General features: G+C 47.7%; 1 protein-coding gene across 1 annotated transcript in view; it reads left to right on the forward strand.

Annotated features, from left to right (window-relative positions):
• Positions 1-213: 213 nt before the first annotated feature.
• Positions 214-16,406, forward strand: part of ATP6V1C2 (ATPase H+ transporting V1 subunit C2) — a 39,413-nt gene continuing 23,220 nt past the window's right edge. Inside the window, exons 1-2 of the mRNA XM_083174798.1 lie at positions 214-1,277; positions 4,226-4,293. Of these exons, the coding sequence (XP_083030924.1) occupies positions 1,149-1,277; positions 4,226-4,293 (197 nt within the window). The 5' untranslated portion in view covers positions 214-1,148. The remainder of the gene's footprint in view (positions 1,278-4,225; positions 4,294-16,406) is intronic.

Below are 16,406 nucleotides of genomic sequence, written 5' to 3' on the forward strand. Positions count from 1 at the left end.
TCCTGAGCCGCCTGAGATAAAGGCAGCACCTGAGCTGTCTGGAAGAGAACAGAGGGCTGCTTAGAGCATCCTCCAACCTGGCACAGAGCTGGCTCATACACTCAGGTAAGAAGCGTTGCACGGATGTGAGTGCTATCTCTCCCCGGGACAGTGTACTGCTGACAGTAATAGCTGTGCAGACAGGTTCTCTCACTGTACGCAATGACACAGCTGAGTGATTGGGAGTTTGTACCTTTTATCTACACATTTAGCAGGTGGGAATTACTAGAGCATTTTTTCATTGCCAAAGTTATTCTGCGACTTGTAGTTCTCCAAGAGCTTGAGATGCATTTTTATTGTTTTTTTTAAACCTGCCTTTGATACCTGTGTCACGTGATCCAGGGCTCTGACACCTCTGTCAGGTTGGAGATGTCAGTAATCCCAAACCCAGGTAACATCACAGGAAGCAGACACCTGATCTGTCCCCTGGTGAGAAGCAATTTTATGTCACTTGCTTTCTGCGGCCGAATACACTGGGATCATCATTACTTCCATGCTGTACTTAAATACTGTCCAATATGTTTTAGATAGAAATAGAATGTATGACGTTCTACCTACATGTATAATATGGGGCAGTACGTATGGTGTAATGGTTAGCATTACTGCCTCACAGCACTGAGGTCATGGGTTCAATACCCACTATGGCCCTAACTGTGCAGAGTTTGTATATTCTCCCCGCACTTGCGTGGGTTTCCTCCGGGTACTCCGGTTTCCTCCAACACTCCAAAAATATACTGGTAGGTTATTTGGCTCCTAACAAAATTAACCCTAGAATGTCTGTGTGTGCGTGTACATGTGGTAGGAAATATAGATTGTAAGCTCCACTGGGGCAGGGACTGATGTGAATGTTCAACTATACTCTGTACAGCGTTGCGGAATATGTGTGCGCTATATAAATAAAATAAATAAATAATATAAGGTAGAACATGATACCCAGTGCTGGGTTCATCTCTCCTTTGTATCACTGTAATATAAACAGATACATTGTCTTCTTGTAACATCCATATTGCAGCGTGAGTTGTGATTGGTCCGGAGTCAGTTTGGAAAGTTTGCTGTAACTTTTCTGAATCACTATTTGCAGTGTTGGAAGATCATTCTAGAGGGGGAAGATGGCTGAGTTTTGGCTGATATCTGTCCCTGGAGATAAGACCAATTTGGCAGCTCTGGAGAGGATGAACACAGTCACCTCTAAAGCCAATCTGTCCCACAATGCCAAGTTCATTATACCAGACCTGAAGGTAAGTGGCACCGGAGTCCTGTCTATGCTGCAGTAGCAGTGGGTTGTATTGCAACAAATAGTTCCTGCTGTAATATCACCAGCGCGTGATCACCTGTTTAATAGATTACGCAATGACAGAACACAATTAGCTAAAGTAGGATTTGTATTAGAAGATGATTACTACATGGAAATCTATCTGATTCCTTATTTGTTCCAGTTTGGAGTGGCTGACGGTTATCATTACTGGTTTATATTGTTGTCTGTAATATAAAATAGTCAGAGGTCTATGTACTAAGCCTTGGAGAGATAAAGTGGATGGAAGTACCAGCCAATCACCTCCTGACTTCCATGTCACAGGCTGTGTTTAAAAAATGACAGTTAGGGGCTGGCTGGTTGGTTGTTACTTAACCTCTGACCACTTGATCACTTTCCGAGGCTTATTGCACAGACCCGGAGTCTGTTTTATCTATATTCAATGAAAACGGCAACCAGAATGATTGTATAAATAATAATAATAGTAATAGTTCTTTCCGTAAATCTCATCACATTCTAGGCTTATAACTAGTTATAGTTCATTTCATGTATACTGAAAGGTTGTCATAAGGGCCCTTATTCTGGTTGGTGCGGTAATGTCCGCGTGCGTTCGTGCCGCCGATGTTTTGTGTCTGCGCATGTGCAGAAGCGTCTCTGCGCATGTGCGAACGGGACGCACTGTCAAATTCCGCATGAAATGTGAACACTACGAACAGGGGGTGGAGAGGGGCGTGAAGGGCTGTTTGGGCTCATTACCATATGCATACGCCTCGCGTTTCATGGGCGTTCCCATGAAAACGCTGGGCGTACGTATGGTAATGCGGCCGTGACGCACGTGTAGGGGGCGGACATATGACATTGCCGGATGTCAGCTGCCCGCCCAGATCCCTGCTTTTGCACGGAGAAATGTCCGTGTGGTCTGAGGTTGCGGGAGCTGGCGGACCACTCGGTCCTGCATTCGATGGTCTGCGACCATCGAATTATGGGGGAGGTTCCCAGAGATGGAGGAGGTGTATCCGTAAGAAATACACTCGTGCTCCGTGCGGTCAGCGGCTTACCGCATTCGGACGGAGTGAGCGATCCGTACGAAAGGCGGGGTTTAGGACACACGGTCCTGGCCGCATATTCGGCTCCGGCCGCACCGACCAGAATAAGGGCCCAGATGTGGTTATACATGTTCCATGCAGGCAGTATAAAGGGAAAGATGTTCTATTTGGGTGAGCAGATCATAGACCGTGTTGACAGTCCAATGGTCGAGCTGAACAAGGTTGACACTGGAAAAAAGTCAACACAAGCAAAAGGTTGACGCATGAAAAGGCCAACATGAGTTTTTCATGTTTTTATGGTGTCAAGACCAACACCTGAGCATGTAGACCCCTAATTAGTGTACGGCGTGACCTCACACGGCTCGCTGCGCTCGTCATGCTTTAGACCTTAACAGTGTTGTGTGCTGAGCGATCTGTCAGGGCCAGTGTTCTCCGGTGAGGCTAGGCGATAGCGTCGCACTGGGCCACACATGGCTACCGCTAGGGTCCCTATCCACTGAGCGATTAGTGATCTAGTGAGAAAATGCCCTGAAATCGCCCCCTGTGTAGGCGCCATAAGACAGGGCTCTTGGGGTCTGACAGCAAGAGGAAATCTTTCTATATCTCTCATACCCCTTTTACACCGCCTCAAACCCCGGGTCTTCGGCGGGTCAGACCCAGGTCAGCGGCGGTGTAAATGTAACACGCCGTGTCCCCTTACACGGGACTTCTACCCAGGTCCTGACCTGGGTAGAACACGGCTAGGACCTGGGTAGAGGGCGGTGTAAATGGGTACGCTGGGTCGGATGACCCAGCTCCCATTTACATCAATGGGGATGTTCAACCTGCGGACCGCAGCGTCTGCAGGTTGGACGGGGGGCACACACAGCCTGCGCTGCTGTCTGCTATACTCTGCAGACAGCAGCGGCGGCAGCGGAGGAGGTGAATGGATGCCTGTGTGCGGCATCCATTCATCTCCCGGACGACTGGGTGCACGGGGGCTGGGGGTAGCCCAGCAGCTTACCCTGGTGCTGGGCTGCCCCCAGCATGGCGATCGGTGTATCTGGCGGGGATCACCGGGGTCCCAGCGCTTGGAGATGTCATCTCCAAGCGCCGCCTCCATCTACATTGCGGGTGGGCACCGCAGTGTAAATGGAGTATTAAATGATTGCATTACCTGCCTACTTTTTTTCACTCCTCTCCAGGAGAAGCCTGGAGAGGAGTGAAAAGGGGGCGGGATGAGGCTACATGTCAGGGGGTGGGATGAAGCTGATGTCACCAAGCCCTACCCCCATGATGCGCAACCGTGGCAATTTGCGTGTCTGTGGATTGGGGGGGGGGGGGGGGGCTAAAATGGAGCAAAATGGTACAATTTGCGTAATTTTAGCCTCGCCCCCTCCCCGCGGACCTGCAAAATTCGGATTATGATGCAGGTGCGATGCAGGAGACTTGCCCACTATCCCGGGGGGCCAGGAGGGCGACCTCCCGGCCAATCTGGGAGGGTAGGCAAGACTGTATACAGAGAGTAGAAATAACATTTCAAAGGTTCTATGTGATTGTGTTTGATTTTCATTCATTCCACAAAGGCGAGTACTCAAAACAAGTTAATTTGTTGTAAAATACTTTGTAATGGAAACAAGGGAGACCTACCTGTAATTGTCACCTGCTCAATGTCAGACCACACAGGAGCCAGACACAATAAGCTTTAAAAGTGATAATGTGGAGAGTCTAAACAACCAGCCAATCAGCTGTCCTTTTTCAAGCCCAGCCTGTGACATTTAGAAGCTGATTGGCTGGCTGTTTATCACTCTCCACATTATCACTTTTTGGTGCATAGTGCATATGGCCCTTAATGTTCCATATCTATCTGCGAAGGTCATTGAACATCTGCCTCTTTCCCCATTATCAGGTGGGCACACTAGACTCGCTGGTTGGACTGTCTGATGACCTGGGGAAGGTGGATCTCTTTGCTGAAAGGTACAACATCCCCTGTTTACTGCACACAATGCGATACGGCTTACTGTTATATATACACACAAAGATCTTGTATTAGCCAACCTCTTGCTTGACTGTCTCTGGAACTAGAACTAAACAGAAGTGGCCGGGGTCAGTCACAAGCTTGTTTACATGTGTGGGGATACTGATCTTAGTAAAAGGTCAGACAGGATTTTCACGCTATTGAGAATCAATGTAAGGATCCGCCATAAACCTCACTGTTTCTTTCAAAACTTAAATGTTCTGGTAAAACTGACATCAATGTGAGGCTCATACATGACTTAGGGGCGCATTTATCATTAGAGAGTGATGCCGGCGCGGTGACATCACTGGACATCGCATTGCGGTACCCTGCAATACCGCCGGGATTTATCAACTGGCAGGCGCAGGGACGGGGCTTCGAAAAGAGCCCGTCCCTGCGATGCCCGGAGCCGGAAGCCGGGGAGTCTGTGGATGCGCGGTTACGCGCTGACCCCCCTGCAACCCCGCTGACTGCACTCGGGCAGTGCGATGTGTAGCCATAGGCTACAATAGGCTATCGCCATATCAGAGAGCCCAGGGGTGCGAAGCCAGGCTGCCCAATGTTGATACATCTGGCAGCTTCGCATCCCCCTTAGAAACCTATGGGCGATGCGGCCGGTGGCGCTGCAGGGGGGGATCGCAGCAGGGATCAGAGATTCCTGCTGCGGTCCCCCTTTAATACATTTAGGTGACACTTAATATTTGCGGTTAACCCCCGAAAATGGGTGTTTTTGGGGATTTAGCCGCAAATATTACTTGATAAATGGGCCCCATAGTCCAATTATCATGTAACGTAAAGTAGAACTTAGTACAAAAGTGATATTATATTGTACTGGTATGGTGGCACAGTGGTTAGTATTGCTGCTTCATGGTACTGGTGTTACAAGCATTGTTCCCATTGTACCTGTAAGCTGCGATATTCTCCAGGAAGTGCTGTGTACTGTAGTGTTCATTATAGCCACCTGCATCCTCCATAACCCATGCAGTTCCTCTCCCCTATCTGGGGAGGCGCTTTCTGCTTTGGTGCTTCTAGCACAATGTGGTCTGTATTTTAGCACTGATATGCAGACCAGACCTGTGCTAGAATAACCACAGCAGAGAGCGGCACCCCAGGCAGGGAAGAGGAGCTGCACTGGTTTTGAATGATGCAGGGTGCTAGAATGGGATATGGTCATTAAGGTCGACAGGCCTTAGGTCGACACCTGAAATAGGTCGACTCATCTAAGGTCAACAGGGTAAGAAGGTCGCCAATGACAAGGTCAACATGAGTTTTTCACTTTTTTTTTGCCGACATGTGACGACAGGAGGTATTTCATGCCCTACCATCCATTAGGGCATGGTGGGAGAATAGAATAGTGTGCCAGGCGTAGCGAGCTATGCGGTGCAATTTGACAACATCCGTGTCGACTATGTCGACATTCAGGACAAGAAAATGTGAAAAACACATGTCGACCTTTTGACTGTCGACATTGCCATTGTCGACCTAATGCTTGTGTAGACTCTCCAACCTGTCAACCCTAGCAAAGTTGACCTATTTCAGGTGTTGACCTAAGGACTGTCTTCAGTGGTCCCATGTTGACCTAAATTGGATGAGCCCAATGACCCATACCTGCTAGAATGAAGACGAATGAACAAAAATAAACACATGTATTTCCTTTTCTTGAATCTCGGGACAATCAGAAGTTGCTCACTATTGATACCATATTTGTTCAAGGATATGTCACATGCAATTCCCATGTTTTCTGGGGGGTTTTACGTGCCATACCCGTCTGCCTGTACACAGACAATAAGAGCACTAAGCACTTCTGTTATCAAAACATTTCCTTTGCTGTCAGTAAATAAATCCTGGTATCATGAAATTATGGTTTATTTACTGAACGTTCTCAGGAGAATGCGCACTGGGCCACAGGAGGCAATAAGATATTGGGTTTCATTGTCTACCATGCACTGGAAAGAATAAAGCTATTTAATGATTATTGTCCATTAGAAAGTAGCATACTGTATTCCAAAATAGGCCCCAGTGCCAGAGTGGGACAATAGAACAGCACAATTGTATTGGAACTTGTAACGATATTGTGTATTATTATTATTATTGCATTTTATTTATTTACTGTATGAAGCGGGCTTTGACAACGAGAGGGAAGAGGGCCCTGCTCTAAGGAGCTAACAATCCATACCTCCCAACTGTCACGCTTTTCACGGGAACGTCACTTTTTTGGGGACATTTCCACGTCCGCTCGGTGCCGGCAGTGTCCCGCAGTGGGGGTGGGGGGGGGGGATTGGGGGCAGTTGGTAGTCCCCCCTGTCACTCTTGATTAGACTCTGGGCATGCCCCCACAGCGGTGAAAACAGGAGTGTGGCCTCGCGGTAGCATGGCAAGTATAGGCCATGCCCCCTTCCTGCTAGGCCACACCCCCAACATTTTGACAAGTGCCTTCAGCGTGCGCACTGTCCCTCCTCACATCTCTAAAAAATTTGGAGGTATGCAATCTAGTGGGAAGGAGCGAGAGTGTGCTATGGCAGGCCGACAGCCGGTGCTCCAACAGGAGGATGAGGAGCGCAATGAAGCTCATTGCAGGCTCGTGGACACCCATGTGGCCGCTGTCAGTTTCTATTGACTGTTGGGCATTTAAACAGTCAGGATTCATCCGGCCACAAGGGGAGACAGGAGGTGCAAGCAAGCGGAAGGTGGCCTGAAGGAAGGATGTAAGCAAAGCAGAGATGGTCAAGGCATGAGGCAGGTGGTTGGAGGAGCAGCCTCAGGACTAGGTTATGCAGCGGAAGGGGACACTTTGATGAATATGAGGGTTTTCAGTGCCTGTGTATGATCTGAATCTGTCATATCCATATACTATGAACGTGTTATGTTTGTCACCTATTATATAGCAGAGGGGCCGATTAGTTTGTGGAGGCTCCAGGGCTGATGCCCTGGTTCCAGACAGTCTGTACGTCGACACGTACAAAAGGTCAAAATGGTCAAAAGGTCAACATGTAAAAGGTTGACAGGTTCAAATTGTTGGCATGACAATGGTTGACACACATATGGTCAGCACAAATGTATTTTTTTTTCATCATTTACCATCCATATGGACTATGATTGGGAATCGTAACCTGTCCTGAGTGGCACGTTGCGTGAATCATGGTGACATTTTGTGGTGTGTACCTTTTTTATATTGACCTGTTGACCATGCCAACCTTTAGATCCAGTCGCTCTATATGTGCTTGACCTAATGACCTTTGACATATTTCTTGTCGACCCAATGAGCCGCACCCCTCGGTTGTGCTGTCTAAAATACATTTCTGAATAATTCTCCACCTCAGACTACTTAAACGTAAGCTTTTATGCAGGGCTGTCTCAACAGATTTGTAGGCCCTGGTTAAAGTAATGCACTGAGGCCCCTACCCTCCCATTCACCACCCATTCACCCACCCATTCCCCCATTCACAGGTCTTGGTGGGCTCAGTAAGCTGAGGTTTTGACTAGGGAGATGAAAAGCATTGTATTGGCTCTTGCTTGGCCCCAGTATATCATAGAGCAAATTAAACTACAAGAATGAATGGGGTACTGCTATAAATTATATTACTGTTAGTAGTCACCATATTCAGCAATATAAAATAATGATGCACTAGACACAGTATGCAAGCCAATATACTGTTCATCTGGCGGAAATCTGACTTGACCGTTATACTTATATACATCTGTAATTTAAAAGATTGTAGAATTATTCTTTGTAATGTGCAAATTTTTGAAAAGAACTCTGAAGTGATGACCTGGAAAATCAGATACCTCGTAACAACATTAACCCTCGCTGTTTATATATGGGACAATGCACCTGCCTTTTTACGTTATGGATAAAAGAAGTCACAGAGGAGTTTTGTTAATATATGAAATCATCAGACTGCAGTGTGAGGGGTCTATTTTGTAAAAGCAAAATCATAATGACATACATATCACCAATGTTTGCAAAATAGATAACGCGTAATTTAAATGAAATGATCTCTTAGGACAGCCGATTTGAAAAGAGGACTATGCCGGCAAGTACTCACTATTGCAGAGGCCCAACATGTGCTGAGAGATTCTTAAGGGGTGTACACACATAGCGTTTTTTGCTAGTGAGCGACTTTAACTAAGCGATTTTGACTAAGCGATTTTGACTATACTAGAATTAACATACTTGGTTGGTATTCATTGCAGATCGCCAGTGGCGTAACTACATTTAAAGCACCACCCCGCCAGGAATTTTGGGCGCCCCCCCATAAGTTAACACCCCCCCCCCCACCCCAGAAAAGTTATCACCCTCCTTACCCTGTTGCCCCCGGACACGCAGATCTGTCTTGTCCCCGGCTCTCCCGGCTCCTAATAAAAAGTGAGACTCGGAAAATGGCTGCCCCCATAATGCAGACAGTTTTTGAGGATGCTAGAGGGAGGCGGCGGCGGCCCCGGCTCTCCCGGCTACAGCTGCTAATAAGTGACACCACAGAGGTCAGTGGCGTAGCTACGTTTTGGGCGCCCCCCCCGCCATGCCAAGCACCCCCCGCCGCCGCCCTGTCAAGCACCCGCCCCGCCGCCCATGCAAACCCCCCCCAATCCCCCGTAGCCTTACCTATCTCGTTGGTCCCGGCAGCTCCGTTCTTCTGCTGAGGACCACCACAAAACGGCCGCCCCCATTCAGCAGACAGTTTCAGAGAACAGTGTGTGCTATATGGGGGCGGACATTTTGTGGTGGTCCTCAGCAGAAGAACGGAGCCGCCGGGACCAGCGAGATAGGTAAGTCTGTGGGGGATTGGGGGGGGGGGGGGTGTAACTATAGCATCGCCCCCCCGCGGTGGCGGGGGCTGCGGTGCTATAGTTACACCGTTGACAGAGGTGTCTCAGATCTGTGATCGCTGGAGAAATCATTCGATAGTCGCGGATCTAATCATGGTTCTCCCAAACTCCATGCTCCCTAGAATAAAGGATGATCAGCCTATTGGCTGAACAGGTGCTGCCACTGAAAAGCGTTGCCTATTGAAACGAACGAGAGAAGGTCTGATGATAAATATATGCATTGGAAATCTAAAACTAAACAGGATGTGCTTTCCACTTGAAATCCAGTCTGGGCTGGTTCCTGTTGCAGAGAAAAGAAAAGTGGGGAGTCCACAAAGGATTTGCATTATATAGGAATCTATGTAGTAAGTAAAGCTGGGTACACATATATACAATCGTCGGGCCGTTCTTCCAATCTGGGGGCAAACGGCCGTTCGATTGTATAGGTGTGTACGCTGTCCCAATTGCTGCTGTGCGACCGATAAACGGCCAAAAACGCTCTTGGCCGTCCACGGTCGGTCGGTCGAAGGTTCTTTGCTGCTTAATATTTCATCCGACAGGACGGCTCCATATCGGAACAAAAGTGAAGTGTGTACGCACCTTCGATCGATATGCTTGACAGTTTGACAAAGCACGGTGGTATGCTGCATTATGAGAGACCCTGTAACCCTTTGCCTGCTGTTTTAACTAATGTGTGTATAATGCCTCACTGCTCAACACTTTAGACGCATCACTTTAAGACATTAATCAATGTTGAAGTTTTAATAGTGTGTTATGGTGCCCTGAAAAGAGCTTCCAGCCCACTCTATTAAAACTTCAACATTGATTAATGTCTTAAAGTGATGCGTCTAAAGTGTTGAGCAGTGAGGCATTATACACACATTAGTTAAAACAGCAGGCAAAGGGTTACAGGGTCTCTCATATACTTCTTCTTGCGATTGTTTGGACGGGAGTACATCGGACGTCGCAAGTAAAATTGTACATATGTGTACGCGCAGAACGGTCGTATGTTTTGGACGGCCGAACGTGTATTCGGTCGATCGAACGGTCGCAAGAAAAAGGAAATTGTACATATGTGTACCCAGCTTAAGCCTTGGAGAGAGATGAAGTGCATCGAGATAAAATGCCAACCAAGTCCTAATTATCATTTTACAAACGCAGTAACATTGTAGCATACCGAGTCAACAAATCGGGACCTGACGTTCCAAAGGCGCGTCCGTCCCAAAAAGGGGGCGAAGCTAAGGGGTGAGTGTGGCCTCGGGTAAAGAGGTGTGGCCTAGCGCTATGGCCCCCATTTTTTTGTAATTTTCAGAGGCGTGTCCAGTGCTTTACTAGCGACTGCATAGCCCCCAGACTCCTCCCTGTACAGAAGAGATGCCAGCATCTCTTTAGCAATCACTGGCTCCGGCACCCCCAACTGCCCTCCCCAGACTGCAGGACATTGCCACTCGTGGGATGGACAGAGGGACAGTCTCCAAATAGTGGGACTGTCATGCTGTAATCGGGACAGTTGGGAGGTATGTTGTAGGTAGGAGCTGATTGGCTGCTGATTTATCTCCGACAGTTTTATCTCTCTCCAAGGCTTAGTACATAGACCCCAAAGTTCCTTAAAGATACATTTTCACTACCGCTACCAATTAATAATTATAGACAGTGGTGTAACTAAAATTTGTCCTGTACCCTGCCACTAAAACTTGTGCGCCCCACCTCCTCTTACCCCCTCACCGCTGCATCTGCTGCCGCTGGCCCGCCGGGACCAGCATATCCGTCTGTCCGTGGTCCCGGTGCTTCTCCTATTACATTTTAAATATCACTTGCAAAATGGCCGCTGCCTTACAGCAGACAGTTATTTAGGATGCAAGAGGAGGCAGCCGCCTCATTCTTCATAACAGCCTGCTGGGAGGGGGTGGCCATTTTGGGGGGGGGGGGGGGGGGTATTTGTGCCGGGACTGCAGACAGGAAGCTCTGCTGGTCCCGGGAAGCCGGGAGCAACAGGCTTGGCGATGGCGGCCTCCTTAGCAGCAATAGCTTACGCAGACCACGCGGCACCCAAACTTACCTAGCGCCTCCAAGCCACCGTGTGGTCTGCAGAGCTATAGTTAGGCCACTGATTATAGATATAGTATAGGGAGTTTTGTGACTTGAAGTTTATGTGTGTTCTTTACGGAGCCACCTCGCATTATTGCAACCAGAGCCGGCCCTAGCCTAAATGACGCCCTAGGCAAGATTTTGACTGTTGCCCCCTAGCACCACCACTAGTTCCGTCTCTGACCCTGCTCCCCTTTCCCAGCACCATCAACCCTCATCATAGCAGTCATCATTTTGGTGCCCCTACCCGCAATATTTTAAATAGGAACAGCACACCCATTCGGTGCGCAGCCCAAACAGGGGTGTGTTCTTGCTGGGAAGGGGCATGGCCACACAATAGTACCCCCAATTCAAATTATTCCACACAGTAGTGCAACTTTATTCACATTATATCAGACGATGGTGTCCCTTATTCACATTACATCACACAGTAGTACCACTTTACCTTATGTACATTACTCCTCACATTATTTACATTATACCCTTAGAAAAAAATCCTGAGAAAATATTGTATTTTAAGTACCTCCATGACTGCACTGCAACCCAGCACAAAGCAGTGTGTGCTGGGCAGAGGAGAAGAGCTGCAGCTGCTGCTGTCACTTAAGGGGAGGGGGCCCGGGGCCCCCACTGGGCCCTTCCATCAGACTTTGGCCTGGGTAATTTGTACCCCCTACCCCTTTCTCTCGGCACCCCTGATAATACCACACAGTAATGCCCCTTACACATGACACACATTATTAATGTCCTCATAACCATAATGCCCCTTACACATTATGCCAACCTTTATTAATGCCCTTCATACACATAATGACACACATAATGCCCCTTACACATATGTTGCCCATTATTAATGCACTTATACACATGACACACATAATGCCCATTACACATATGTTTCCCATTATTAATGCACTTATACACATGACAAACATAATGCCTGTTACACATATGTCGCACATTATTAATGCATTTACACATGACACACATAATGCCCCTTACACATATGTCACACATTATTAATGCATTTATACATGACACACATAATGCCCCTTACACATTATGCCAACCTTTATTAATGCCCTTCATACACATAATGCCACACATAATGCCCCTTACACATATGCCGAACACTATTGCACAACCAACCCACCCGCGGACAGCACTCGCACAGCCGTTAACACTGTGACCTCTGCCTCTGTTGGATACAGATGTTTCCTCATACATCTTGCCTCAATAGGCCATGCAGCTCTCCTGGCCAGTTCTGCTAACGTTGGGTGCCTTTTTTGATGAAAATGTGTCTTATTTGCATTGTTATGACCTGCACACACAAGGAGCTTCCGATGATTAAAATGATATGTGGCATGCCTATATTCTGTGTGCGACTGTGGCTGTATCTGCATACGGAATGCTATGTTATAATGATTTCCATGAATACACTATTTCATATGCAGATACAGCCTCACTCACACACATAATATAGGCATGCTGCATATCATTTTAAACAGCAGAAGCTGCTGATGCCCGTGGGCATTCCAAATGCCCTAGGCAATTGCCTAGTTGGCCTATGCCTAAGGCCGGCTCTGATTGCAACTGCCAGATGGTTATACAATCTAGTGGTTATATGTGGATAGAGTATCCAGTGGTTGTTAGGCTGCAGGCTGAACTCTGCTTACACTGAGCCCTGTGAAATGCTTACTATGAAAGTAGACTACTTAATATTTTATAAGGAAAATATTCACGGATCCTATTTGGGACTAGGTAAAATGAGGTAAGTCACTGACGTCATTCAGGTCTCTGATTACTAACAAATCACACTAATAACACATCTACTTTTCTACATATCCTATAAAATAAATGTTTAATACTGATACTCACCTCTATGGGGGGAATTCAAGTATAGCGCTTGCCAGCAGCGGAAGGAGCAATTCAAGTGTTGCTCCGTTTAGGCGTGCACAGCCGCTGGTGCTGATGTTATTGGTAACTAGGATCTTATAAATCATTTCCATTCCTGGTTGAGAAGCTGAACTATAAATTATCCAACAATTGCTGTAGAGAGAATCTTGAAATTTGTGTTTTATCTATCTTTTATAAGACATGTGACATCACTGGAAACCTTCTATTCGCTAGGTTCATGGAGGCATGTTCACAGCTTGCCTCTCATTGGCTGGAGTACAAAAAATGAATGGGCTATGAATGAAGTTCCAGAATGGCCAAGCAGTTATGGCTGCAAGGTCTTTTCACGGCCCCATATACAATAGATGACATGGGGCACCGCAGGCTGATGGTCAAATGATATAAAGTGTACATACTGACAATATCGGTAAACAAAATCGCTCAGTGACGTCATCGGGTCCTGTTGAACATGCGGGTCATTGGCTATATGGCCAAAATGAACCTTCATGTTCAGCAGACAAGGGGGCCGATACCGGCAGGGAGGGTGTAAGGGTGAGAGGGGGGGGGGGGGGGAGAGCGGGGGCCATGCAGCATATCCCTCGTTCACAATGTCCTCCCTCATCTTAACTTTTCAAATGAGGTCGGTGGTCGTTACCGATGCTGAGTGTACTCCCTAGATTATATAGTAAAAGATATCGCTCATAGAGGCCCTTCTGAGTGATATATTTTACTTTCTAGTGTGTATGGGGCTTTACTCTTACTGCTAAAGCAGTGGCGTAAATAAAATTTGTGCGCCCCCTCAAGCTATTTTTTTTTAATGCACCCCCTCTCACTGCTTATGCTGCCATCGCTAGGTCTGTTGCTGCTCTGCTACCGGCTGCCGGAACCAGCATATCTACCTGTCTGTGGTCCCGGCGCTCCTCCTGATACAATGAAAAAATGTCCCTTGCAAAATGGCCACTACCTCACAGCAGACAGTTATTAAGAATGCAAGAGGAGGCCGCTGCCTCCTTTACATCCTCAATAACGGTCTGCTGTGAGGGAGCAGCCATTTTGTGAGAGGCTTTTATATTGGCAACAGGAGGAGCGCCGGGATCAGAGACAGGAAGATCTGCTGGTCCCAGCAGTCCAGCAGCAGAGCAGTAACAGACCCGGCGATGCCAGCGGTCCCATTAGCGGAGCAGCAATAGCCCCCCACAGACCCCCAGCATCTAAACTTACCAAGTGCCTCCAAGCCACGCAGGGTCTGCGGAGCTATTGTTACGCCACTGTCCCCCTCTCGGTCCCCCGGAAAGGGGCACAAATCTCCCGGAATGCGGGAAGTCTCCCACAACCCCCCTTCCCTCAACTGTCTGTGGGACCAAATGATGCAAAGTGCCCCACCCACCACTGTGCAATGCCTGAAATACTGGCATTGCACGGTGGCAGCATGGCCATGAGGACGCGATCACACTGGCCACGCCCCCAAACACGATGTTCTGCCACCAGCCCAGCCCCCAGTCCTGTCTCTAACCTGTCCAGTCAGCGCCCCCCCCCCACCTCACTGAACTGGCTGCCTTCTCCCGGAGCAGCCAGAAAGTAGGCAACCCCGGCTAAAGGGCCAAGCCCCAGTTCTATTTCACATAGGGCGGATTTTTCACACAAGGGAAGGGGTTCAGTGGCATAACTAGAAATTTTGCACCCCCCCTGTCCAAAAAAATTCTCGAGCCCTTCCCCCCTGTACATCATTTTTTTACCTAAATGCTCATGGGATTACATGCTCAATGACTGGAGTTATATGCTCGTTGCCAGGAGTTTCATGCTCATTGCCAGGGGTTACTTGCTCATTGCTAGGGGTTTCATGCTCATTGTCAGGGGTTACATGTTTGTAGCCAGGGGTTTATGCTCATTTCCAGGGGTTTCTTCTGCAATGCCAGTAGTTTTTTTGCTTGTTACCAGTGGGTTACATGCTCGTTGCCAGGGAGTTACATGCCCATTTCCAAGGGTTTACATAATCATTACCAGGTGCCAGAAGCGTAAGTTCCCCCAATCGCCCAGAGGCAATTTGGAGTTTGGCGGGAACCCCCCCCCCCCCGTAAAAAAAAAAAAAAAGGAAAAAAATATTATGTGTTTGTCACAGAACCCACAGTGAGTTGTCAGGGGTCCCAGTACACTCTGTAAGAATGGGCAGTGGGTCAGGATCAGACTCATGAGCATTCAGAATCAGCGTTCACCAGTGGGTCCCATCTTTCAGTCCAGCAGCAGCGGCGGGCGCACCATTGCTCGCTGCAGCACAGGTTGTAGTCATCCTGTCCCCTATAGCAGGTGTTGACACGGCTCCTGGGATAGAGCCAATAAACTATGCGGGTGTGCTTCAGAGCTCTGCTATAAAAACAGTGGTCACACATGGATTTAACAAAATGTGCTCATGGGTGGATGTCCTGCAATCCTGGCCCGCTAGGGACTATGACGACAGTGTTTGGCAAACACTGCTATGGACTCCCTGCAGCCAGTAGCTGCAGGCTTGTGTTATGGAATACACATGGCTGATATAACAGGCAGTTAGAACCTGTCAGCGCTGTCCTAACTCAGCAGAAGTGAGAGGGTGGATGTGCTCAGACTGCTGCTTCATCACCGGTCATTATTTATTTACTGTGGCCAGTCTTGTGACTTTGAGAGTCTTTCCATGTCACCCTTGGACGGTAAAAGAGTTTTTGCGGCTTAATGTCATGTTTCACTTCAACTCGCTTCCAATTAAACTGTCTGCACACACTACAACTACACTTACAGTCACACTGGAAACGTGGGTATTAGGTGGCAAAGCTTGGGACAAAGCTTGTTCTTTCATGCCATAGATACATTCACCCCTACCCTGCACAAGTTTCAGTCATGCCCCCTGGCAATTTTTTTATTGATAACAATACTTCTGTTTTCCTATTTCTTTGGGGCAGTTTGTCACTAGTTTCCCTGTAAACTGTTAAGTTCCTATTGCTGCATTTTGCAACGAAGGCTCTGCTTAACTGTTTTGTAGCTTGGTAAATAGGGCATCTTCGCAGTGTTAAAACAGAGGGACCTTGGACACATACATAACACTGCTGCCATACCCTCATAATATATAACTGCATGATTTAATATGTGGTAATAATCCAAACCAGCTGTTTTAACATCAAAACCGCTATAATAAATAGGCCCCCTTAGAAAAGAATGATCTCACTCCATCAAACACCTCCTAATGTCCTGTGCAAACTGCTCCTATTGGCCAGTTAAACTCCTCCAATTGGCTAATGGTAACTCCTCCTATTGTCCT

Source organism: Crinia signifera, chromosome 3, assembly GCF_055691185.1.
Source record: "Crinia signifera chromosome 3, ASM5569118v1, whole genome shotgun sequence".
In the NCBI taxonomy this organism is placed as follows: domain Eukaryota; kingdom Metazoa; phylum Chordata; class Amphibia; order Anura; family Myobatrachidae; genus Crinia; species Crinia signifera.